This window comes from Brienomyrus brachyistius, chromosome 2 (assembly GCF_023856365.1).
Source record: "Brienomyrus brachyistius isolate T26 chromosome 2, BBRACH_0.4, whole genome shotgun sequence".
Taxonomy (NCBI): Eukaryota; Metazoa; Chordata; class Actinopteri; order Osteoglossiformes; family Mormyridae; genus Brienomyrus; species Brienomyrus brachyistius.
This window is the reverse complement of record NC_064534.1, coordinates 895,401-920,523: the sequence shown is the minus strand read 5'-3', so window position 1 is coordinate 920,523 and position 25,123 is coordinate 895,401. Positions and strand designations below refer to the sequence as shown.

Below are 25,123 nucleotides of genomic sequence, written 5' to 3'. Positions count from 1 at the left end.
TAATCGAACGATTTATCACGATCCTGTTTATGAAGTTAAGCGAATACCGACACCAGGCAAAAGACGCCAACCTCTGCGACACGGCGCACAGCTCTGCCTACGCGTGGCCATGTGACACCTCGGGCGCCGACGCAAGCGCCCTCGCACGCCCATTGGCTGCTATAGATAAGGATGCTCTCAGCCGTGCCCTGATTGGCGGAGCCCGCGTGCATGACGTCATGGCGGCCCTACCCAGAGCCCTTGCGGTGACGGAGGGAGAAGACGTAATGGAGTGAACGGCTGTTCTCCGGTGATGGTCAGTCTGTCAGTGTGTCTGGCTGGACCGCGCAACCCCGAGCTGCTGCTATGAAGGTATGCCACTCTTACATACCGCTCTTCCGACGCGCTTTTCGAGCCAGGCTTTAAGTGATGGGCTGGCGATGGTGCCCCCAGCAGCGCCTAGGTGGTGCCGCTACACGGCGATCAGCATTACTGAACTGAATCGACTGACGAATATACCAGAACTCTTGACTAACCCAGTCGCTGAATGAGTTTCTTAACAAGGGCTGCTATTTAACCGATTTCGGGGTGACACTGCTGTCCAGTGTGCCGGTGACTTCTGCACAGATAGCTGGGCGACCTGTCACTGTTGACAGCTTTATATTTCAACAGCTCCGCGTTTCCCCGCCCTGTAAGTGATAATAACAACGCGGCGTTCTGTAATGCTGGTGATCACCATCTGCTCTTCTGCCGGACGCCTTTTTTCGGACAGGGCGGTAATGGCTGCCTTTCGCTTACTTCTGTCATTTCAGCGTCTTCGTTTTTTAATTGCTTTTGCGAGCTGATTTTCGCGCAGCCGGGAAGCGGGCTAGCCCTCCCTTGTTATCCGGACCAGATCCTCTCAGAGGAGATCACAGCTGATCGCTGCAGTCAGTGAACACGAGGCTGTTTTTGCCCCCCCTCATTTGCCTGCCTTACAGCTCTACACCGCAGTGTATACGAACACAGGCGATTGTGATTGTAATAAAGCCATAAGCACTGCGAGAGGTCGTGACATTGCGCCTTGAAGCATGACAAGTCGTGGCCACTATGTCGTGTGGTGATGGGACTCCTTGTGCTCATCTGCTATGCATATCGATATTAAACAAGATGTGTCCTTTTGTATTATTTGGTAATATACTAATGTTTATATGCAGCAGTGAGGTACAGGCCCTGACCAGCTGCTGTCATGGTTAAATGCTGGTCAGCAATGACCAGAGGTACTCTGGGACACGTTCAGTAGCCTAACTAATTAATTATAGAGCTTTATTTTTTAATTGAGCTTTTTTAAGAGGCCTTAAGCTGTAGGAGCAGCTGCAGGAGGACATGCTTGCATTTTGATGTGTCGGGCCTGACTCGCTGTGGTGGAAATGCAAAGCCAGGCCCTTTATCCTGATCTTGGTGGAGCTGGGGGTCAGGGCAGGGCATGTGCCGAGCTTAAGCACAGCAGGCTCTTTAGAAGACCTCGTTTGCCCCAATAAATAAGATTCACAGGAGTCTGGCCCCGGACACATGATATCAGCCAGAGTTACAGAAGCAGGTCGCTGCCTGAGCTTTCCACTGTGGAGCGGCGTGCCGAGGCAAAACCGTGTACAAACCGCCATAAAACCACCGGCAGGCAAGCAGGCCCTCTTCAGTGACCTCAGCCTGTTCTTATTACAGTCGTCTAAGTCTCTGTCCCACTGAAGCTTTCCGGTATTGCAGAAGGTATCCAGGAAATTAGCCCATTCCTGAGCATCTCCTTAGTCCATCACCATCACGCCTCCACGCTGCTGCTCAGTAATGGCACAGGTGCTGAATGACATCTGCTTCCTTTCTCTTGGGTCCGGCTGAGTGTGGAGGCAGCTGAAACGGTCACCTCATGAAAAGGGTTCATTGAGGTTGCTAAAATATCTCAGTTCATGTTCCTTTTGAGGCATGCGGATCCGTTATGGAAACATCCCTGTGATTTATCCATGGTGGAATTAAACACCCTTCCAGCTGATTCTCTACAGTGAAATGCAGGCACTGCTGTGGAGGGGATATCAGGGGAGCTGATGTGGGCAGAGTGTAAACCTCGCTGCTGGAGATGCCTCCTGTCAAATCAGTGTTTTCGTTACTCTAACTCACTGCCATGCATATGTCGCCTGTCCTGAACTATATTAATCAGTTATGTTGAATTTATGAAGAGGAACGTCGCCCCCTGCAGCTGCCTGTAGGACATGCGGGCCTTCGTCTTCCTGATTGGCCACCATGGAAGTGTGCTAATGCTACCAGACCATAGCACCAAAGCATGCAGTATTTGCTATAAAAGTCAGGGTTATGGGTGTCCAGCCGTGGCTCTGTGACCTCCAGGTGTGACACGTGGTCCTGCGCAGCGTGCCCACGCCCCAGTACCTTGTTCTGCATGTTAGTGGTGACCCAGCTGCCAAGCTCCGCTTAGCGGGACGGCCGGTGGTACGCGGCTCGCAGCGTCTCTGCCAGCAGGCTGTACTGGGACATGTGGGCAGAGGCATGAGTGACACCGCGAGCCCCTCACTCTCACCACCGTGAGGGAAAGGCCCTTTCTGGCAGCTTCCTTGAGGCTTGATGGTGTGGAGTGCCATTTTCCACATACATGTCACCATTAACAGGAACCAGTTGATAAATGAAACAGTTCCCTGGTCATTTATAATAAAGCTGTGACATTTAGAGTGAGGACTGGAGGTGGCCGCGGGTGGCTGGGGAAATGTGGTTATTGCTTATGGTGCAATATGGCTTTGTGGTTGTAACCGGATGCCTGACTGGGTGGGGGTTCGGCGCTTGTCATTCATCCTTCTGTTAGTTGTCTCAGGTGTTTATTACCTTGTTGTTTACTCTTTTGTTCGATTCCTTCATTCGTTTGTTGAATTTGTTTCTTCATTTTCTCATTTGATCGCTTCTTGTTCATTGCTTATCTGATTGTTCACTGGTGCTCTTTCAGTAGCCCTTCCTGCAATGGCTTCTGGGAAGGGGCAGGGGAATCCAAGCCATGAGGAAAACTGCAGCCTCTAGCGGGAATGCAACTGTCCTCGGATTCAAGCTCATCCCTCAGCCGTTCGTATCCTAACCGTCCTGCCTGGCGTCAGTCTTATGGATTAGCACTGCCCCTACTGTTCAGTGAGGTCCATCCAAACAGGATCTGCTCCAGCTGTGCTGCACAAGGATGGCTACAGGTGTAGGGGACTGCAGGTGGCGCTAGAGGGAGTGATGCCACAGGTGGTCTGGCATGCGAGGGTCACCCCTGTCGGGGTCCATGCTGCCGAGTGTCATTTTAAGGCGTACTCACACTTGGCCCGGTTGCCTCATACCGTGCCCGAGCACGATTGCCCCCCTCCCCACTCCCCTGCTGGTCTGTGCTCACATTGCCCTTAACCATCCTGGCCCAAGCATGCTTTTGTCATCATTTTGGGAATTTTTTTGTGTAGAAGAAAACAGGAAGGAAAGCACTATTGCACAGCAGAGTGGAATTCATGATTAATGTCCATATTCTGCAGCTTATTTGGAGTCTTTTTGAGAAAAACGAAACAGAGATTTATCAAGCGTACAATACAGCATTTTTTATTTATTTATGCTGCACCATTAAGAAGACAGTCCCACATTTTACCAAGCATCTCAGAGTTTGTGCAGACTTGTGTCGGCCAGGATACCAGTTCCGAAGAGGTGCCGCATTTGAAAAAGCTATTTGGTATCACAATTCTTTAGTACCAGTACTAATTATACTATTACAGACATTACTAACGTTATCGAATCATAACCATAGACCCTGTTTGTCTGAACCACTGCCGAAACTCAGTTATACCCTATGTTAGAATCACATGCATCATGCTATATGGAATAATAAAATTCTCCCAAGCTTCAAGTCAGTGATTTACAGTATGTAGGGCATCTTATGACATAGCAAGACCTTATGATATAGCAAATAGGCTACATTACCATTATCAGACTAGCATCTGTACCTACAGGTTATTATGCTGCACTATGTTTTAAACAGTTAGATAATCAAGCATAATGTGCAAACTCAAATAATACCACTACAACACGAAATGCGGGTAGTTTGCCATCTTAACTGAAATGTATGGATACAAATTTATCATTTAATGCTTAGTATCTGATAAAGGGGAAAAATATTGGGCTGGTATCGGTATCGGCTGGTGGAGTGACTTGGTGGAGTGACTTGGTGGAGTGGCGTTTGAGTGTGTGGCCTCCTCCTGTCCCTCGCCGCTGCCAGCACCTTTGAGGTTTTTACAGTGATCCACAAACCTCTGGGGAGATGGGTCTTGTTCTCCTGCTGAGCACAATGCACTGTGATCTTCTTCAGGCCATCACACTAGGGATGTGTTTTTTGCCGTGTTGCTACATGCTTGTATCGAAAGTGACGTTCTTTCTGGTTCTGGTCCAGGTTAGTGTTAACCAGGGTGGTAAAGCTGCTATGAGCTTCTGTGGAGAAGGTAGCCTGTGCAATATGCAGCACAGCACATGCTCTGATGCAGTCACACACTGGGGTTTTGTACTATCTTGTCAAGAAGGGAGTGCCATCATGTGATCACATGCCCTGTGTTGTAGCACACCACTGTCACATCAGATTGTACTGCAGCTCGTACCCACTAGATGGGCGCCGCCCCTGCTCACCAGCCACCGCTCTGTGCCTCGCAGGCCGGGGCCTCCTCCATGTGGGCTTCCTGCTGCGGTCTGCTCCACGAGGTGATGGGCACTGGAGCAGTGCGCGGCCAGCAGCCGGCCTTTGGAGCTGCCGCCGGCCCCTTCCGCTTTGCCCCCAGCGCCGGCTACTCCAGCTACCCATCCAGCGGCTCTGCAAGCCCCAGTCTGGTGTGCAAGGCCTGCGGCCAGGCCTTCTCCGTCTTCAGGAGGAAGGCAAGTATTGTGTCCGCTCAAGGATGGTCTCCTGCTGGCCACCCATTGGTGTCTCTGCATGCCGTGCTGGGGGGGATGCCGGCACAGGCTGACTGGAAAGGTTCTCCTCCTCATGCCTGCATGTCCTGCACCTCAGGCATACTTTCCTCAGTCGCTTTCTTCCTCTGAATACATGCAGAATTTAAATGGTATGTTGGTCTCTAGCGTGAGCAGGGCCTCAGGCTTTGGGAGAGTGGGGTCTCGGGTTTGTGGGAGTGGGGCTTCAGGTTTGTGGGGCCTCGGGATTTGGGGGAGTGGGGCCTCGGGATTCTGGGGCCTCAGGCTTTGGGGGAGTGGGGCTTCAGACTTCTGGGGCCTCGGGCTTTGGGGGAGTGGGGCCTCAGACTTCTGGGGCCTTGGGCTTTGGGGGAGTGGGGCCTCGGGCTTTGGGGGAGTGGAGCCTCAGACTTCTGGGGCCTCGGGCTTTAGGGGAGTGGGGCCTTGGACTTCTGGGGCCTCGGGCTTTGGGGGAGTGGGGCCTCGGGCTTTGGGGGAGTGGGGCGTCAGACTTCTGGGGCCTTGGGCTTTGGCAGAGTGGGACCTCGGGGTTTGGGGGAGTGTGGCCTCAGGCCTTTGGGGAGTGGGGCCTCAGACTTCCGCGGCCTCGGGCTTTGGGGGAGTGGGGCTTCAGACTTCTGGGGCCTCGGACTTTGTGGGAGTGGGGCCTCGGACTTTGTGGGAGTGGGGCCTCGGGCTTTGGGAGAGTGGGGCCTCAGACTTCTGGGGCCTTGGGCTTTGGGGGAGTTGGGCCTCAGACTTCTGGGACCTCGGGCTTTGGGGGAGTGGGGCCTCGGGCTTTTGGGGGAGTGGAGCCTCAGACTTCTGGGGCCTCGGGCTTTAGGGGAGTGGGGCCTCGGACTTTGGGGGTGTGGGGCCTCAGATTTCTGGGACCTCGGGCTTTAGGAGAGTGGGGCCTCAGACTTCTGGGGTCTGGGGCTTTATGGAAGTGGGGCCTCCGGGTTTTGTGGGAGTGGGGCCTCAGGCTTTGGGGGAGTGGGGCGTCAGACTTCTGGGGCCTTGGGCTTTGGGGGAGTGGGGCCTCAGACTTCTGGGGCCTTGGGCTTTGGGGGAGTGGGGCCTCGGGGATTTGGAGGAGTGGGGCCTTGGGCTTTGGGGTCTCGTGCTTTGGGGGAGTGGGGTGTCAGACTTCTGTGGCCTTGGGCTTTGGGGGAGTGGGACCTCAGACTTCTGGGGCCTCGAGCTTTGGGGGAGTGGGGCCTTGGGCTTTGGGGCCTCGGGGTTTTGTGGGAGTGGGGATTCAGACTTCTGGGGCCTCGGGCTTTGGAGGAGTGGGGCCTTGGGCTTTCGGGCCTCGGGGTTTTGTGGGAGTGGGGATTCAGACTTCCGGGGCCTCGGGATTTGGGGGAGTAGGGCCTCAGACTTCTGGGGCCTCGGGCTTTGGGGGAGTGGGGCCTCGGGCTTTGTGGGTTGGGGCCTCGGGGTTTTGTGGGAGTGGGGCCTCGGGCTTTAGGGGAGTGGGGCCTTAGACTTCTGCGGCCTCGGGCTTTGGGGGAGTGGGGCCTCAGACTTCTGGGGCCTTGTGCTTTGGGGGAGTGGGGCCTCAGACTTCCGGGGCCTCGGTTTTGGCGGTGTAGGGCCTCAGACTTCTGGGGCCTCGGGCTTTGGGGGAGTGGGGCCTCGGGCTTTGGGGGAGTGGGGCCTCGGGCTTTGGAGGAGTGGGGCCTCGGGCTTTGGGGGAGTGGGGCCTCAGGCTTTGGGAGAGTGGGGCCTCGGGCTTTGGGGGAGTGGGGTGTCAGACTTCTGTGGCCTTGGGCTTTGGGGGAGTGGGGCCTTGGGCTTTGGGGCCTCGGGGTTTTGTGGGAGTGGGGATTCAGACTTCTGGGGCCTCGGGCTTTGGAGGAGTGGGGCCTCGGACTTCTTGGGCTTTGGGGGAGTGGGGCCCCGGGGTTTGGTGGAGTGGGGCCTTAGACTTCTGCGGCCTCGGGCTTTGGGGGAGTGGGGCCTCAGACTTCTGGGGCCTTGTGCTTTGGGGGAGTGGGGCCTCAGACTTCCGGGGCCTCGGTTTTGGCGGTGTAGGGCCTCAGACTTCTGGGGCCTCGGGCTTTGGGGGAGTGGGGCCTCGGGCTTTGGGGGAGTGGGGCCTCGGGCTTTGGAGGAGTGGGGCCTCGGGCTTTGGGGGAGTGGGGCCTCGGGCTTTGGAGGAGTGGGGCCTCGGGCTTTGGGGGAGTGGGGCCTCAGGCTTTGGGAGAGTGGGGCCTCGGGCTTTGGGGGAGTGGGGTGTCAGACTTCTGTGGCCTTGGGCTTTGGGGGAGTGGGGCCTCAGACTTCTGGGGCCTCGAGCTTTGGGGGAGTGGGGCCTTGGGCTTTGGGGCCTCGGGGTTTTGTGGGAGTGGGGATTCAGACTTCTGGGGCCTCGGGCTTTGGAGGAGTGGGGCCTTGGGCTTTGGGGTCTCGGGGTTTTGTGGGAGTGGGGATTCAGACTTCCGGGGCCTCGGGATTTGGGGGAGTAGGGCCTCAGACTTCTGGGGCCTTGGGCTTTGGGGGAGTGGGGCCTCAGACTTCTGGGGCCTCGGGCTTTGGAGGAGTGGGGCCTTGGGCTTTGGGGCCTCGGGGTTTTGTGGGAGTGGGGATTCAGACTTCCGGGGCCTCGGGATTTGGGGGAGTAGGGCCTCAGACTTCTGGGGCCTCGGGCTTTGGGGGAGTGGGGCCTCGGGCTTTGTGGGTTGGGGCCTTGGGGTTTTGTGGGAGTGGGGCCTCGGGCTTTAGGGGAGTGGGGCCTCGGACTTCTTGGGCTTTGGGGGAGTGGGGCCTCGGGGTTTGGGGGAGTGGGGCCTCAGGCCTTGGGGGAGTGGGGCCTCAGACTTCTGCGGCCTCGGGCTTTGGGGTAGTGGGGCCTCAGGCTTTGGGGGAGTGGGGCCTCGGGCTTTGGCGGAGTGGGGCCTCAGACTTTTGGGGCCTCGGGCTTTGAGGGAGTGGGGCCTCGGGCTTTGAGGGAGTGGGGCCTCGGACTTCTTGGGCTTTGGGGGAGTGGGGCCTCAGACTTCTGGGGCCTTGGGCTTTGGCAGAGTGGGGCCTCGGGGTTTGGGGGAGTGTGGCCTCAGGCCTTTGGGGAGTGGGGCCTCAGACTTCCGCGGCCTCGGGCTTTGGGGGAGTGGGGCCTCAGACTTCTGGGGCCTTGGGCTTTGGGGGAGTGGGGCCTCAGACTTCTGGGGCCTCGGGCTTTGGGGTAGCAGCACTCACATGTCTCTATAATCTTTTCCTCACCTGCAGCACATCTGCTGCGACTGCAAGAAGAGCTTCTGCGCCCTATGCTCAGTGCCACAAGACAGCCTGCGTCGCTGCACCACCTGCCAGCTGCTGCGGGGCACAGCCTTTCAACGGCCACAACTTATGCGCCTGCGCGTCAAGGACCTGAGGCAGTACCTGATTCTGCGCAACGTTCCCACAGACACTTGCCGTGAGAAGGAAGACCTGGTGGAGCTGGTGCTGTGCCACCGGGGAGTGTCTCACAGCCAGGAGGGAGAGAATGAAGGGGAGGAAGAGGAGGAGGGGAACTCAGGTGGGATGCGCTCACGCCCGTGTTCCTTATATAGCCCGTCAACCACCACACACTCCACTTCTCAGGGAGAATGCTCAGGCACCGCCCACCAGTCCGGGACCACCCACCAATCTGGAACCACCTGCCCAACTGGGATGGCCCACCAGTCTGGGACATCCCATCCAACTGGGACAGCCCACCAGACTGGGACGACAGCCCACCAGTCAGGGACCACCCACCCAACTGGGACGGCCCACCAGACCGGGACTACTCACCCAACTGGGACAGCCCACCAGACCGGGACCATCCAGCCAACTGTGACAGCTCACCAGACTGGGATCACCCGCCCAACTGGTAATGCCCACCATGCAGAGAATGTCCACCAGCCAGCGACAGCTCACCAGGTATGGATGGCCCACCAAACAGGGACAGACCATCAGGCAGGAAACACCCACTCAATCAAGACGACCCATCAGTCAGGAACAGCCTACCCTACAGGAAATGCCCAACCAACAGATACAGTCCATCAGGCATGGATGTCCCACCCAACAATCAACTTCCACCAGGCAAAGACAGCCCACCCACCAGGGAACGCCCACCAGACAAGGACGGCTCACCCACCAGGGAACGCCCACCTGACCAGGACAGCCCACCCAACAGGAAACGCCCACCAGACAGGGACAGCCTGCTCACCAGGAAACACTCATCAGACAAGGACGGCCCACCCACCAGGTAACGCCCACCAGACAAGGACGGCTCATTCACCAGGGAACGCCCACCAGACAAGGACAGCCCACCCAACAGGAAACGCCCACCAGTCAGGGACAGCCTGCTCACCAGGGAACACTCATCAGACAAGGGTGGGCCACCCAACAGGGAACGCCCACCAGACAAGGACGTCCCACCCAACAGGGAATGCTCACCAGACAAAGACGTCCCACCAAGCAGGGAATGCTCAGCAGGCAGGGATGGGCCACCAGGCAGGGAATGCTCACCAGACAAGGACGGCCTACCAGACAAGGACGTCCCAATCAACAGGGAATGCTCACCAGACAAAGGCGTCCCACCAGGCAGGGAATGCTCACCAGGCAGGGATGGGCCACCAGGCAGGGACAGCTTATCCAACTGGAAAACCTCACCCAACAGAGAAAGCCTGCCAGGCAGTGAATTCCCATATGACAACAAACTCAACAGGGAATGCCCAGGTAGTAGGGATGGCAAACCCGATAGGGAATGCCCACCAGGAAGGAAACACCCAACAAGCAGGAACAAGTCACCACATAGGAACCTCCCACCAAGTAGGAAGTGACCACCACACAGTGACCACCCACCAAGAAGGAACAGCCAATCAGGTATGGACTTCAGCACCGGGTACATCTCTATCCTCCTGTAGCAGTAGCCATTCTCCTAAGCAGCATCAGGCATTTTCCGCTTTTGTGAAGCCATTAATAGTGACTAATTTTTATATTTCGGTATATGCTATGTGTATATTGATGCATCATAATGAATTGATTATCAAGGTGCTGATTCAATGCATCAGTCTGGAAAGTCAGAATCAAGTTTTGGGGGTAAGCTAAAGACACTCCTGCTTTGTGACTGTACGGTCTGGCCTTCACGTGCTGCACATAGACCCACGAAGTAGGAGTGCTGCCTCCTGGATTTGTGAAGCGTAGGGTGGCGGAATAAGGCTCCGTCATATTCAGAAGAGAAGCCCCACTTGATGATCTTTTCAGTACGATGCTTTTGGGAAACGCCAAATTTGCAGCACATAAATCATTCTTTTTGCAAGCTATGGCAGAAATGGTGAAGTCCCGGAGGTACATGTTATAGCTACCATGCCCTCTGCAGGCATTGGCAGCCCTTGTAAAGGTACATGTTATAGCTACCATGCCCTCTGCAGGCATTGGCAGCCCTTGTAAAGGTACATGTTATAGCTACCATGCCCTCTGCAGGCATTGGCAGCCCTTGTAAAGGTACATGTTATAGCTACCATGCCCTCTGCAGGCATTGGCAGCCCTTGTAAAGGTACATGTTATAGCTACCATGCCCTCTGCAGGCATTGGCAGCCCTTGTAAAGGTACACGTTATAGCTACCATGCCCTCTGCAGGCATTGGCAGCCCTTGTAAAGGTACACGTTATAGCTACCATGCCCTCTGCAGGCATTGGCAGCCCTTGTAAAGGTACACGTTATAGCTACCATGCCCTCTGCAGGTATTGGCAGCCCTTGTAAAGGTACACGTTATAGCTACCATGCCCTCTGCAGGTATTGGCAGCCCTTGTAAAGGTACACGTTATAACTACCATGCCCTCAGACATTGGAAGCCCTTGTAAAGGTACACATTATAGCTACCATGCCCTCTGCAGGTATTGGCAGTCCTTGTAAAGGTACATGTTATAGCTACCATGCTCTCTGCAGGTATTGGCAGTCCTTGTAAAGGTACATGTTATAGGTACCATGCCCTCTGCAGGTATTGGCAGTCCTTGTAAAGGTACACGTTATAGCTACCATGCCCTCTGCAGGTATTGACAGCCCTTGTAAAGGTACACATTATAGCTACCATGCCCTCTGCAGGTATTGGCAGCCATTGTAAAGGTACACGTTATAGCTACCATGCCCTCTGCAGGTATTGGCAGCCCTTGTAAAGGTACATGTTATAGCTACCATGCCCTCAGGCATTGGCAGCCCTTGTAAAGGTACATGTTATAGCTACCATGCCCTCTGCAGGTATTGGCAGCCCTTGTAAAGGTACACGTTATAGCTACCATGCCCTCTGCAGGTATTGGCAGCCCTTGTAAAGGTACACGTTATAGCTACCATGCCCTCTGCAGGTATTGGCAGTCCTTGTAAAGGTACACGTTATAGCTACCATGCCCTCTGCAGGTATTGACAGCCCTTGTAAAGGTACACGTTATAGCTACCATGCCCTCAGGCATTGACAGCCCTTGTAAAGGTACACGTTATAGCTACCATGCCCTCCGCAGGTATTGGCAGTCCTTGTAAAGGTACACGTTATAGCTACCATGCCCTCCGCAGGTATTGGCAGCCCTTGTAAAGGTACACGTTATAGCTACCATGCCCTCTGCAGGTATTGGCAGCCCTTGTAAAGGTACACGTTATAGCTACCATGCCCTCTGCAGGTATTGGCAGCCCTTGTAAAGGTACACGTTATAGCTACCATGCCCTCTGCAGGTATTGGCAGCCCTTGTAAAGGTACATGTTATAGGAGACTGAATGCTCTTTTATTGGCACAGGGAGGTTATACAAAAAATGTACAAAATAACATACATTTCTCTAGTTCTTTTTGGCATAATTTACTGACTTTGCTGCAGCATCATAATGGCAGCTGTCAGGGACACATACAGTCATATCACTGTAACGAGACCCATAAACACGCACTCAAGTGCAACAGCAGGCTCTATGCAGAACTTTTACTAAACAGACAGAACACAAAGAATCTAACATCTGAATACCTGGCTGACCATCCCATTCTGGGCTGGAGGAGATCACTCACAAGCTGCCCTTATGAACCCAATCTAGTGACAAGAAATGTCAGTGTTGTCAGGTTGAGTCAAAATGTTGTGAAACAAAGTAGTACAGATGGGGCACTGTCGTAAAATTTGGTAATGGTGCGCATGAGCAGACATGCGAGGCACGGATCACTTCAGAAGCACAACAAAATGATGTCACTGAACGTGCCAGTCAAACATCACACGCTAGAAAACAATGTGGAAATAGTGATAGAAATATGATGGTTCTGCGTCATTCACCAAATTTTATACAGATGAATGGAGATGATTCTAGCAGTTATGCAAAAAACTATTGGGATCAGACGATTATGCAGTAATTGTGACAGGCGTATCTGTAATAAAATCAATTTGCCTTGGGGCCAATGATTTACAGGCCTAGGCTATAGTGTCAAAATAAACCTAGTAATTTAATGTTTCTCTTTAAATTCTCAGTTTCCTCTGCCCAATTGGGAACTATTAGTGCATCTCAGGTTTGTGTGGTGAGGCACTCGACTTCGCACCTTTCAAAGCGTGTTATTTCATTTCATTTTCCGGTGGTGCCAGTGCTGTCTTTACAGCATGAAAGTTGTGCTTGACCCCATAGCAGCACTGGAGAAATGGAGGATTCTGGGAAACGGGAAGTGGGAATGACTGTCCCAGTGGTTTGTCCTCTGAGAGGTTGTGTGTTAAGGAGGAGGCGGTTCAGTTAACGATGACATCCTTTGTGTGTTCCTTGGTTTTCACAGACCCTAATTCTTTCCCTGTTGTCCTAGTGACGGCTTGGGGTTACATGGCATAACCATGATTAATGTTTTTTTTTTTTTTTTTGTCCTTGGTTTGTGTTGCTCAAAAAGGATCTAGAAGATGTGGCTTCTCTGTCCCTCTTGAACTTGGAATCCAGTGAAGACACACAGGTGAGCACATTGTGTCAGGAAGTCTCACTCTGCTGAACTTCTGATTGGTTTTGCAATAATCTTCAATCATCAGCTGGTGAGGCTTGTAATTCTGTGTAAAAATGTTTCCTGCATTTTTTTGTAATATTTTGTTTATTTCCTTGTAGCTTTTCAACTCGAGTTAGTTAGAAGGCTGTAATGAGATTACACTACACTGCCATTCAAAAGTTTCGGGTCATTTGGAAATGTCCTTGTTTCTGAAAGCAAAACAATTTTTGGTCCATTAAAATAATATAAAGTTGATCCAAAATACAGCATAAAAATTGTTAATGATTACTGTAGCTGGAAACTATTTTTAATGTAATATTTACATTGGCCTATTATCAGCAACAGCCAATGGTATGTTGTGTTGCTAATCCAAGTTTATCATTTTATAAAAGGCAAATTTGATCATTAGAAATTCCTTTTGAAATGTTGTTAGCACGGCTGAATACTGTTGCATTGATTTAAAGAAGCAATAAAACTGGCATTTTTTAAACTAGTTAAGTATTTGGAGCATCAGCAATCACGGGTTCGACTGAAGACAGAAACAAAGAACCTTTTTTGACAATCTTCAGTCTATTCTTGTTCTGAGAAATGAAGGCTATTGCATGCGAAAAATTCCAAATTCTTACTGGGTACCAGAAATATCCATCTGGGCAGTCAGTGCCATTCCGAGTGGCTTAGGGATGGATGCCTTTTGTCCGTGCTGCTTGTGTTTGGGCTGGGAAGGAACCGGAGCACCTGGAAAAAAACATGCAAAGTGCGCAGAACCTGTAAGCTGTACCTGCAGGGCTGGGGGAAGGATTTGAACCCACAGCCCTGGAGGTGTGCGGCTATAATCCCACGTTCCAGACCATGATGCACTGTGTGTATTTGTGTGTGCGCCATTCATTAACGCCCACTCCCCTCACGGAAGGCCAGCCCCACGGCGCAGAAGCGTGCTCGTGCATCGCTCTCAGACCTCTCCAGCCTGGATGAGGTGGAGGGCCTGTCTGTGCGGCAGCTCAAGGAGATACTGGCCCGCAACTTCGTCAGCTACTCGGGCTGCTGTGAAAAGTGGGAGCTGGTGGAGCGCGTGGGACGCCTGTACCGCGAGAACGAGCAGAATCGCAAGTCCCGTAAGCCGCCCCCACGCCATCACACTAATGCAGCATATACTGCGTGTTACCATACATACTTAGCTGCCAGCGCTAATGCTACATAGATATGTGTACATGCTAACCCTATACTTACTAGGATCAGGGTTAGGCCTGTGGTACTACTAGAGAGCTGTGTGTGCTTTTTGTGATTGGCTGACAGTATGTCTACATGCTAAGGGTTAGGCCTATGCTAATGCCTCATATACTCATTAGCCACTTTATTAGGTACACCTTGCTAGTACCAGGTTGGACCCCCCTTTTGCCTTCAGAACTGCCTTAATTCTTCATGGCAAAGATTCCGCAAGGTGCTTGAAACATTCCTCAGAGACTTTGGTCCATGGTGACATGGCTGCATCATTAAGTCGCTGCAGATTTATCGGCTGCATCTTCATGATGTGAATCTCTCGTTCCACCACATCTCATAGGTGCTCTTTTGGATTGAAGATATGGTGACTGTGGAGGCCATTTGAGTACAAAGAATTCATTGGCACTTCAAAGAAACCAGTCTGAGATGATATGAGCTTTGTGGCACGATGTCTTATCCTGCTGGAAGCAGTCATTAGAAGCTGGGTAACTGTGGTCATAAAGGGATGGACCTGATCAGTAGTATCAGGATCGGTACCTGCCTTGTCCTGTCCTCTCTGTTCTTCTCCCATTGGGCCAGCAGGTGTTGCTCTCATTCATTCCTTGGTGTTTTGACCCTTTCCTTGGTTCCTACGTGGCTGGCTGGTAACGCAGCGTTTCCACGTTTTGTGTTTTTTACTGTTGCATTTCTGTCAGTTCGAACCGGTCTGGACATTCTTTTCTGACCTCTGCCATAAACAAGGTGTTTTCACCCAGAGAACCAGATTTTTTTCTTTTTTGACCAATTCTCTGTAGAACCTAGAGATAGTTTGAGTGAAAATCCCAGTAGATCAGCAGTTTCTTAAACACTCATACCAGGCCACCTGCCACCAACAACCGATGCTGCATTCCAAGTCACTTAAATCACCTTTCTTCCCAATTCTGGTGGTGAACATAACTGAAGCTCCTGACTTGTATCTTCATGATTTTATACAGTGTGCTGCTAACATATAATTGGCCAATTTGATAATTATTTGCATCAATGAGCAATTAAACAGGTGTACCTAATAAAGTGGCCAGTGAGTATGGATGTGTGTGCTAACTGTGATTAGTTGACACAGTGTATTTGTTAAGGTCCGACATATGCTAATGCTACGTAGGTGCATGTGCTAACTGTGATTAGCTGACACTGTATTTGTTAGGGGTAGATCTATACTGATGCTACGTAGGTTCAATTGTTAACTGTGATTAGCTCACAAATAGTGTATTTGTTAGGGTTAGACTTATGCTAATGCTACAAAGGTACGTGTGTTAACTGTGATTGGCCAACAGTATGTTTGCATGCTTAAGCTATATTTGTTAGGGTCGCCATCTTCTAAATGTAGAACTAACTGATCTGTTTGATTTTCCTTGCAGTAGAAAATGTTAATAGCAGTCTAACTGCAGGTAAGAGGCTGGAGATCTGTGCTTGCTCATGTATCTGCACACTTGCTCAGGCACGTTGGGAGTCATTCAGGCCAGCTGTCTAATAAACACATTTTACCCTCCTCCTCCTCCTCCTCCTCCTCCTCACTCCCCCACAAAAGTGGTTGCGTACCCCCAGCCCATCTGCAATGGTGGAATCGGAGGTAATTTTTCTTTTGCTCTCTTGTCTCCCTTCTTGGGCCCGACTGATACTCACTCTGTGCTGTGCTGTGTGAGGCACCGTTCGACTTCTGAGCATGCCACTTCCTGTGTGACTGCCTGGACAGGAAGTACTCATATGTGACTGCGCAGCCCGACCACCTGTATGTCGGCTCGCTCTGCCACCAGACTTGCTGCCATTTCTTTAGTACGTGCAGATTCAGTGTCTGATATACTAGGTGTAGGGGGAGCAATTAATTTGATTCGTGTGTTTTTACAGATACTAATCTAAACTGAATATGCAAACAAACATAAGATGTGTGATTCATTAGCAGCATGTTCCAGCGGCTGCTATTTGCTCTCAGTTCCAAAACTCACACGGAACAGTTTTGTAGTAATAAACTCATGATTGGTTTTAGACATTGTGGAAAAACACCATGATCTTATGATAGCCTTTGGTTGACCAAATACTATCTGAGGTGCAGTGTATTACACAGTAAAAATAGATACGTAATTAGATATAGATAAAGTACAATGGACGCCCATAAGTCATTGCTCAATGAAAGGGTTCAGCAAATAAGCAGTGTTCCCCTTTGCTGGACAACCATCGGAATGAGTACAATAACAATACTATTTAAATCTACTGATGTATGCAACAAGGGGTTGAATTGTGAAGAGATCAGGCTGGTTAAATGATCACAGAGCTCTGGGTTGGGATTGTCTGATACTTCCTGCTCCAAGTGTGCATGACCATGGTGTCAGGGTACTGCATGCTGGCTGTGACTGTCCCCATGACTCTGTCATTAGCCTCGACATCATTTAAAGCTCCCTTTCCCATTACTCATGTGAGGGGCTTAAAAAATGACCTTCATAGGGTTCCACGTTTGGCCTTATGTTTCTTACCAGGTAAAAGGCTCCATTTTCATCATCTTCATCATTATCACAGATGGGTTTATTAATGAAGACCCCTTTGAAAGAATATTACTGTATAAGTTTTCAGACTACTCTTTACTACCTTTCACCACGCAAACTCGGCAAACTTTATGCCGATGGTTCCTGGAGCCTGCTTTCTTACTGTATGCTAATAGTTCCCAGAACCTGCCTCCTCACCGTATGCCGACGGTCCCCGGAGCCTGCCTCCTCGCCGTACACTGACGGTTCCTAGAGCCTGCCTCCTTGCCGTACGTTGACAGTTCCAGGAGCCTGCCTCCTCGCCGTATGCCGACGGTCCCCACAGCCTGCCTCCTTGCCGTACGCTGACGGTTCCTGGAGCCTGCCTCTTTGCTCTACATCGACGGTTCCCGGAGCCTGCCTCCTTCCTGTACTCCGACAGTTCCCGGAGCCTGCCTCCTTGCCGTACGCTGACGGTTCCTGGAGCCTGCCTCTTTGCTCTACATCGACGGTTCCCGGAGCCCATCTCTTTGCTCTATGTCGACAGTTCCCAGAGCCTGCCTCCTTGCCGTACGCTGACGGTTCCCGGAGCCTGCCTCTTTGCGCTACGTCGACGGTTCCTGGAGCCTGCCTCCTTGCTCTACGTCAACGGTTCCTAGGGCCTACGCCTTGGCTTGTGAGCACTTCGGAGATCTGCTTCGCGCCAATGCAGCCAGGGAGAGTGCTTCTTCCAAAAAAGCGGAAAATGCCAGAAAAGTTGCTCCTTCATTGAAGGGAGTATTCTGCTAGGGTGGAAAACTGTGGAAGAAGGTGCTCATTAGGCAGATGGGGATGTCTTCACACGGCTGTGTTTGAGGCCCTTTAGGGGCCACCCTCAGCCTGAAGCCGTGAGGCCGTGTCAACAAAGGGAACTTTTCCCAGGCTGATGAGCTCCTGAAAGTTATGGTGAACTTAGCATGTGTGCAGTAAGTTTGTGGTACTTCTTCAGGAGAAGGTGTGTGAGGCAGAGGTGACCATCTTCCCTCATCCCCCTGTATTGTGACACTTCTGTCAGTATCTGTCTTCCACCGGCTGGGCTGGTCTCCTACTGCTGAGGCTCTGCATGTTCCATGGCTGCTTATCTCTGTGTAAAATGTCTGCTGTTTGGCAAAAGTGTAGAGCTGGCTTTCCCCTCAGCTCTTGGGCTCTATCTTGTGCCTTTTCACAGTGTGAGCCTCAGGACAGTATTGCTGTTATTGATATGTGCATTCATGGTCATGTGATTGCCCTGCCCCCTGATCCTGCCTCCCTGCCCACAGGCACCGAACAACAGCAGCAACAGCAGCAGCAGCAGCAGCTAGCCGCCCAGGACGACAGCCTGTGCAGGATCTGCATGGATGCCGTGATCGACTGCGTGCTGCTGGAGTGTGGTCATATGGTCACCTGTACCAAGTGTGGCAAGCGCATGAGCGAGTGTCCCATCTGTCGACAGTACGTGGTGCGGGCTGTGCACGTCTTCCGGTCCTAGTGGTGCCGCAATCGCTACCATCCTGGGGGGGAGGGGCTCCCACCTCGTGTGACACAGACGGTCATGGGCCACATTGTGAAACCGCGCCCTCCATCCTATCCCCCATCTCACCACCCACCTCACCAAGGCCTGGTTGATGGCTCAGCCGCACCGTGATGCCATCAGACCTTTCCTTCCTGGTGTCCTTTCCAGTTGGCTTGTTGGAGGTGACTTCTTCAAGATGGTGATGCCATTACCTTCACTGTTCCTCTCGTGAACGTCTTTGACCTTTTGGGTGATCTGATGTGTGATTAAAAGATGGAAGCTGTAAAGCAGAAGCTCAGAGCCTCAGTGCTTTTTATCCCCCATGTCCCCCGGTTCTCCTGTTCTTCAAATCCCCCCTGTTCTTCCTGTCCCACACGTCCCCCCTGTTCCTCCTGTTCTCCACGTCAGCCCTGTTCTTCCTGTCCCACACGTCCTCCTTGTTCCTCCTGTTCTCCATGTCAGCCCTGTTCTTCCTGTCCCACACGTCCTCCTTGTTCCTCCTGTTCTCCACATCCCCCGTTTCTCCTGTCCCCCATTCCTCCTGTTCTCCACGTCAGCCCTGTTCTTCCTGTTCCACACGTTCCTCCTGTTCCCCGTGTCCCCCCTGTTCCTCCTGTTCTCCACGTCCTCCCTGTTCCTCCTGTCCCACATGTCCTCCCTGTCTCACAGCTCCCTCCTGTCCTCCGTAACCCTCCAACTGTTCCAACCTTGCCTCGTTCATCTGTCTGTCTGTCTGTCTATCTATCTATGACATCGACACCCTACACTTTCTGTGAATGTTCTGGCAACGCTGTCTTTGTTGGACTCTAAAGTCCTCACCACCCACAGGAAGCTGTATCGCTCAGCAGGTTAGGACTCTATGCCTGTGATTAGGCCGTCATTGGCTCAAATTCCAGGGTCGGCAGAGTGAAGGCGCCATTGGGACCCTGAGTGAGGCCCTTAACCCCCAAATGCTGCAGGGATGATTGACCCTGCTCTCCCACATGTACGGCAGTGGCATGGCTGTGGGGTACCTACACCAGGAGGTGCCGAACATGGCGTGTTTGACAGTGTGAGGTTAGTGCCCTCGGTCATTACTGCTGGCAATCAGTGTTGCAGCCCGTTCTGGCCCTGTGGGCGGAGCCACGCTGCTTTACACGTTACAGGAGTCTCAGTAAACACTGTCCCATATGATGAAAGAAAAGCGAAACGCAGATCCAGTTATTCTAAATGCAATTGTCCTAGCAGCAATATTCCACATTTTACCTCTATGTTTTTGTTCATTGTCATGTTCTGCATCAAATTAAAAATGTAATAATAATTAAAAAAAAACAGGTGCTATATGAATCTATCCAGCATCACCTCTTTAATATGTGTATCTTTGGAATGTGTAGCTGGTTTGTCACTGATCAGCATTTCGGTTTAACCTTCTGACATTTGTCTGCAAATCACTCACGCTGAGCTGCACCCAGGAGCACTGAATTGCTGTACAGCTGCATATAATATATCATTAACATGTACATATCTATATATATTTTTCCATTTGCTTTGAATGTTTAATATCTGATTTTTGATGATGTCCTTCAGATTGACTGACACTGAGTAAAATTGTACTATTCCCTGCTTCACACTGGTTTCCTTTGTTCATTTCCTGCCTCCGTCCCCCAAGCCCTGCTCGAGCCTCCCCCCTGTCCTATCACGCAGATGATGGGCTGGTCTGGGGGCTGTGTGACCTGTGGGGGGTGTTCTTTGTACTTCAGGATCTTCCCCTTTTTATGCGCATAAGGATTTAATAAAAGTCAGAACCTCACTGATTTGCTCCTGCTCTCTCGCTGCCCCCCCCCCCCCCCCCCCCACTTCAGGCTCCACCCCCACAGGCTTGCTACCTCTCCACCCCATTCTCCTTAGGTGAAAGTAATACCTCATCCACCATTTTACAAATCACACCAGTCTGTGGGGTCATTAGTGACCCAAGCACACCTCTCCTTTGTATGTGTTGCATTTGAGGATATTCGGTCATTGCTTGGCCATGAGATGCTTCCCGCAGTGATGTCACCATACTCAGATGCTCTGGTTATATGTGTACATATATATATATAAATGACCGCTCTCCTTGTTAACAGTGGCAGCGTCAACGGGACTGCTGTAAGCTCTAAACAGTCATGTGGGGGATCTTCCCCCCCAGCTGTCTCCTGGGGTGAGGATGGGGTCTGGGAGGCAGACACACAGACACACACAGGGTCATCCCCATCTCTCCTGAGATTTAGGAATGGGCAATGCAGCACTGGGCCAGAGAGCATCTCACTTCCCATAAGGGGCGGAGCATGACCCGCACAGGGGCGGAGCATGACCCGCACAGGGGCGGAGTATGACCCGCACAGGGGCGGAGTATGACCCGCACAGGGGCGGAGCATGACCCGCACAGCGGCATGCAGCTGTTATACCTCTGAATTCAGTCCTTGACCCAAAATTAAGTGGTGAAAACATACAGTTAAGTATAAATGAACAGATCCAGCTGTTAAATTGTAAGTGGCTTTGTGTAGAGTGCATGATACGTAGAGCAAATAAATCAAAATGCAATTATGAGGAGCATCTCACATCTCTATGAACCCAAAAAGGCGATGCTGTGTGCCTATCAGTATTGCTTTGCTTTGTGTCCTTTTAGTAACGTGGCAATAAGATCGTCACTGAAACCTGCATATAATTATTTTGGTTCGCTTTGGAAAAAATATCTATGTTTATTCAAGTCAAACAGTGCAAATAGGTTTCTTTCTAGACTTCGCAAGTATAAACACAACAAAAGAGAATATTTGGTCACAATAAAAAGGAGAGTCCCTGTTCTGGCAGTTTGAAAACAGATAGGACAGCACAGCATAAATTATTATATGGACACCTTCACCTGAACAGCATGATATGGGCAGGTTTCTGCAGTGGGGGTGTAAGTCAGCTGGAGGAAACAGCAGAGCAGACATGGAGACACTTTCTGTACAAAAATATGTATTTCTGTGAGATGCATGAGATTTTCATCGTAAAAAGAAAAAAAAAAACATCAATAAACTGCATAAAAAAGAAAGTACAGCGACTGCAGTCTTTTGCATCTAAACACAAATTGACAACTTAAAATGTCGACGTAATGTCACCAGTACAAAACGGAGAAGCATGCTTGTTTTACACACCTCAGAGCCGCCCTTTTCCTAACAGCCCCCCCTTCTTGAACCCTGTTGTCCTGCCCCCAGAGCATCCAACCCATCTGAGTATGTGGGGGACGCTGGGTGGCTCACAGACTCCCGTGGCCCCCCGCCCCACCATGCAGCCCCCGGCCTGGTGCCACATCACCCTATCCCGATGCCCTTCTCCCTGTCTTTCACATATATATGCCCCCGCACTCAGTCTCTGTCCCCAGTGTCGCCCCAGCACCCGCTAGCTGAGTTTCTGCAGCAGCTTGTCCTCCAGAAGGCTGAACTGCACACTGACCGACATCTCTGCTGCGAAGTGCTGGCAGCCCTCCCGCGTCACCTGCTTGCAGAAGCGCAGGTCGATGCGGCAGATACTCCCACAGCGCTTGAAGTAGCTCAGCGACTGGTCTGTGACCCTGTTACAGACTGAGGAGGGCAGGAGGGCAGAGGCGGGATGGAGAGGGAGGGAGAGACGTGAAACAGGAGGCCGAACAAAAAGGGGGAAGAAGCAATGAAGGAAACACTCTGACTGCCGCGTCTGCTGTTAGGAGGCAGAGTGACGCCAAGCATCTCAGGGGTACCGGGGGCGAGCCCTGCTACATGGCAGAGCTCAGCTCACCAAGAAGAAGCCCACCCACCCCTTCCCCAAACACACAAATAACAAGCAAACAGGACAGGTAAAACCTTTATTCGCTAAGCCAAAAGAGTCAAAAGAGGGAAAATTAGAACTTATAAGAGGCCATGTATACAGTTACAATTATTTAATTACAAGTCATTTTCACTGTCTCTCCTCGGGAGCAGCCCGAATGGGCACCCAGCGGCACGGGTGGCGATGCCAGGGCCTCCACGGGCCGGTGCCAGCAAGCACGCTCTGGTGCGGCGTCCATGTCCATACGTGGCGTAACCAAAGTGGCACCCATGGCGTGATGATGTCACAGAGAGTCACGCGGTGTCTACGCGGCGAGCCACACGCCCTCTGCCCTACCTGACAGGTTAATCTGAGTGAGGGAGTCCCGCGTGGTGGAGCCTGCTGCCGTCAGGATGTTCACCGACTGGTCCGACATGTGGTTGCAGTAGCTGACGTCCAGCCGGGCCAGCAGCGGCATGTGGCGCATGATGAGGCGAAGCGAGGCGTCTGTGATGTCCAAGCCCGCCAGCCGCAGGTCTGTCACGTTCCTCAGCTTGCTGCGGCCATCCAGCTGACCTGTGGGAGGGGGCACCGAGGGGATCAGACTCTGCAGCATCTGCATTACGGCCTCGGGTGACCAGATAATCCATGTCAGGTACGACACTTTGAGCTACTTCGGGTTTTACAAACCACTTTCAAACCGAAAGTCCTGTGATTGGCTAAACAGTTAGGTTCTTCTTGTGCTTTGACTGGTTTGTTTCCTTGACTGAAAGACTCATCCAGCTGTTTCACATTAACATTAGTGACACATGCATGATTATAGGAGACTGACCAATCAGCACACAGCAAGAACTCAGTGTTTAAGTGAAATCCAGGTCCTTTTAATTGAAATGGTTATTTACAATTCCTGTCCTAGCTCAGAGTGACCTCCCTGACATGGATTATCTGGTCACCCTATTACGGCCGTTACCGTGTTTTAATAACAAAATTGAGCCTTAGAAAGTACCTAAAACCGAAGTGTGTGTCAGCACAGGGACAAAGCAGCTCTCAGGATCACATTCCAGCCAGTCATTATTCCTGAGGATTACTGTGCAGGTACTGAACTTATATATACGGTTATAATATATTCTGATTAAACAAAGCAGGCGGCCTGCCGGCTTTCACCGAAGTGGCTTCAGGTTCAGAAAATAATTGTAATCATTGTATACATTTCTGAAGTGCTTACTGGTTCTTGTATTAGCATATCAAGGAAATCAATACAGATGTAGCTGTACCAGTGTCCACCAGAGGTCACTATAGTACCATTTTCTTTCCTAGCATAAAGATCATTGCCTCATAGTAGCAGCTTTGATAGACTGAACTGTTTTGATGAATAGGTTTTACTGATGACATTTTCATTTTCAAAGGAACAGTAGACGAGCAGCTTGACACCAGGCCATCGCAGCACCAGCATGTAGTACCTGGCCTGTTGTCAGTAGGGGGTGATAGCAGGTCTCTCATCTGGGCGTCCTTCAGTCCCTCCACCCACTGCACATCCAGGGTGCGCAGAAGGGGGCAGCTGGAGGTGCAGAGGGCAGAAACAGCTACCCAGGAGCAGCCTGACAGAAGCAGGACCCGGAGACCTAGAGGAAGACAGAAGGAGGGCAGTGGTGAGCCAGAGTGAAGCACACAGTTAACAATGTGCCTCAACTCTAGTCAAGATTAGTCAAAAGAAGGTGTTATGGTGCTGTGTTCATGCGCTGAGCAGCTGAACGTCGCTGCTGTCAGCAAAGTAGCCCAAGGAAGCCAGTAGGCTCTGCAATCCAGGAACACACAGTAAATGGTCAGTGTTCAGAGGAGGGAAAAAGAGCAGAAGGGCTGAGATGTTTGCCTATATGCCTTGGTGCGAAAATGTGATGAAGGGGGCCCACAGAGAGACTGCTCCCTCCAACCCACAGATGTTTCAAAAACAAAATAAAAAGAAACAGTGAATAGAGTCCGAAAAGTGGCTAGCTAGTATTGCACAGGAAAATTGGTTAGCTAGGCTAGGACAGGAAAAGTGGTTAGCTAGGCTAGGACAGGAAAAGTGGTCAGCTAGGCTAGGACAGGAAAAGTGGTTAGCTAGGTTATCAGAGGAATAGTGGCTAGCTAGGTTATCAGAGGAATAGTGGCTAGCTAGGTTATCACATGAATAATGGATAACTAGGTTAGCATAGGAAAAGTGTCTAGCGAGCAGGCTAGCATGCTGCTAATGCTGCTAAAGCCAGCCAAGGGTGGCGAGGATTCCATTCCATTCCATTTTCTTCCGCTTGTCTGGGGATGGGTCAGTGGGGCAGTAGTCTATGCAGGGAGGCCCAGACCTCCCTCTCACAAGCCATCTCCTCCCGGGGAATACCAAGGCGTTCCCAAGCCAGCTAAGAGATACAATCTCTCCAGTGTGTCCTGAGTTTGCCCTGGGGCCTCCACCCGGCTGTACATGTGCAGGATGCATCCTACATAGATGCCTCAACTGGCTCCTTTCGATGCAGAGGAGCAGCGGCTCTACTTTGAGTCCCTCCTGAACGTCTGAGCTCCTCACCGTCTCTCTAAGGCTGAGCCCAGACACCCTACAGAGGAAACTCATTTCTGCTGCTTCTGTCCGTGACCTCATTCTTTCAGTCATTGCCCATAGCTCATGACAATAGATGAGGGTGGGAACTTAAATCAACTGGTAAATCGAGAGCATCGCCTTCCAGCTCATCTCCCTCTTCATCACAACAAAACGGCACTGCTACTGCATTACTGCTGACCCTGCATGGATCTATCTGGCGATTGCCCGCTCCTTTCTTGCCTCACTCCTGAATAAGACCCCAAGATACTTAAACTCCTCCGCTTGGACAGCAACTCTTCCCCCACCAGGAGAGGGCAATCCACCTTTTTTCGGTCAAAAACCATGGCCTCAGACTTGGAGATACTGATCCACACCCTGGTCACCTCACATTCAGCTGCAAGTGGTCCGACACAGGGCAAGAAAATGATATCAGATAAAAACAGGCTGTTTGACACTTGTCTTTTCAGAGTCACTTCCTCATAAACGGCACCTTGCAACTGGTCTCAGCATGCAAATAGGAAGTGTACAAATATAACACACTGACGTGGGAACTCTGGTGGAGTGGCGAGCATCGAACTGTAAGATGCTCATTGCTCAGCGTGTGTGCTTATCCACGCACGTGTTTTAGCCCGAACATCCCAAACACACAGTTG

General features: G+C 51.5%; 2 protein-coding genes and 1 long non-coding RNA gene across 13 annotated transcripts in view; 2 read left to right on the top strand and 1 right to left on the bottom strand.

Annotated features, from left to right (window-relative positions):
- The first annotated feature begins 220 nt into the window (after positions 1-220).
- On the top strand, positions 221-19,725 carry LOC125716556 (mucin-12-like). 7 transcript variants are annotated; one of them, XM_048989038.1, is made up of 9 exons: positions 221-351; positions 4,672-4,890; positions 8,161-9,063; positions 9,208-9,780; positions 12,791-12,850; positions 13,788-13,989; positions 15,490-15,519; positions 15,660-15,701; positions 17,886-19,725. In XM_048989038.1, the coding sequence occupies exons 1-9, from the start codon at positions 346-348 to the stop codon at positions 18,092-18,094; spliced, it is 2,244 nt and encodes a 747-aa protein (XP_048844995.1). In that variant the 5' UTR covers positions 221-345; the 3' UTR covers positions 18,095-19,725. The 7 variants fall into 7 exon arrangements, with proteins under 7 accessions (XP_048844995.1, XP_048844963.1, XP_048844980.1 ...); XM_048989015.1 differs by adding an exon at positions 2,960-3,072 and having other exon boundaries at positions 237-351; positions 8,161-9,780; XM_048989006.1 differs by having other exon boundaries at positions 8,161-9,780.
- On the top strand, positions 9,799-11,810 carry LOC125716581 (uncharacterized). Its single transcript, XR_007384359.1, has 3 exons — positions 9,799-10,692; positions 10,898-10,970; positions 11,176-11,810. It is a non-coding gene; the product is annotated as an uncharacterized LOC125716581 (long non-coding RNA).
- A 1,090-nt stretch (positions 19,726-20,815) lies between the features above and the next one.
- The window catches only part of LOC125716536 (lysine-specific demethylase 2B-like), a 46,430-nt gene continuing 42,122 nt past the window's right edge, over positions 20,816-25,123 (bottom strand). For all 5 annotated transcript variants that reach the window (XM_048988966.1, XM_048988957.1, XM_048988992.1 and 2 more), the window contains 3 exons: positions 23,362-23,523; positions 22,259-22,477; positions 20,816-21,699 (listed from right to left, as the gene is read on the bottom strand). In XM_048988966.1, coding sequence (XP_048844923.1) covers positions 21,518-21,699; positions 22,259-22,477; positions 23,362-23,523 — 563 coding nt within the window. In that variant the 3' untranslated portion in view covers positions 20,816-21,517. The remainder of the gene's footprint in view (positions 21,700-22,258; positions 22,478-23,361; positions 23,524-25,123) is intronic.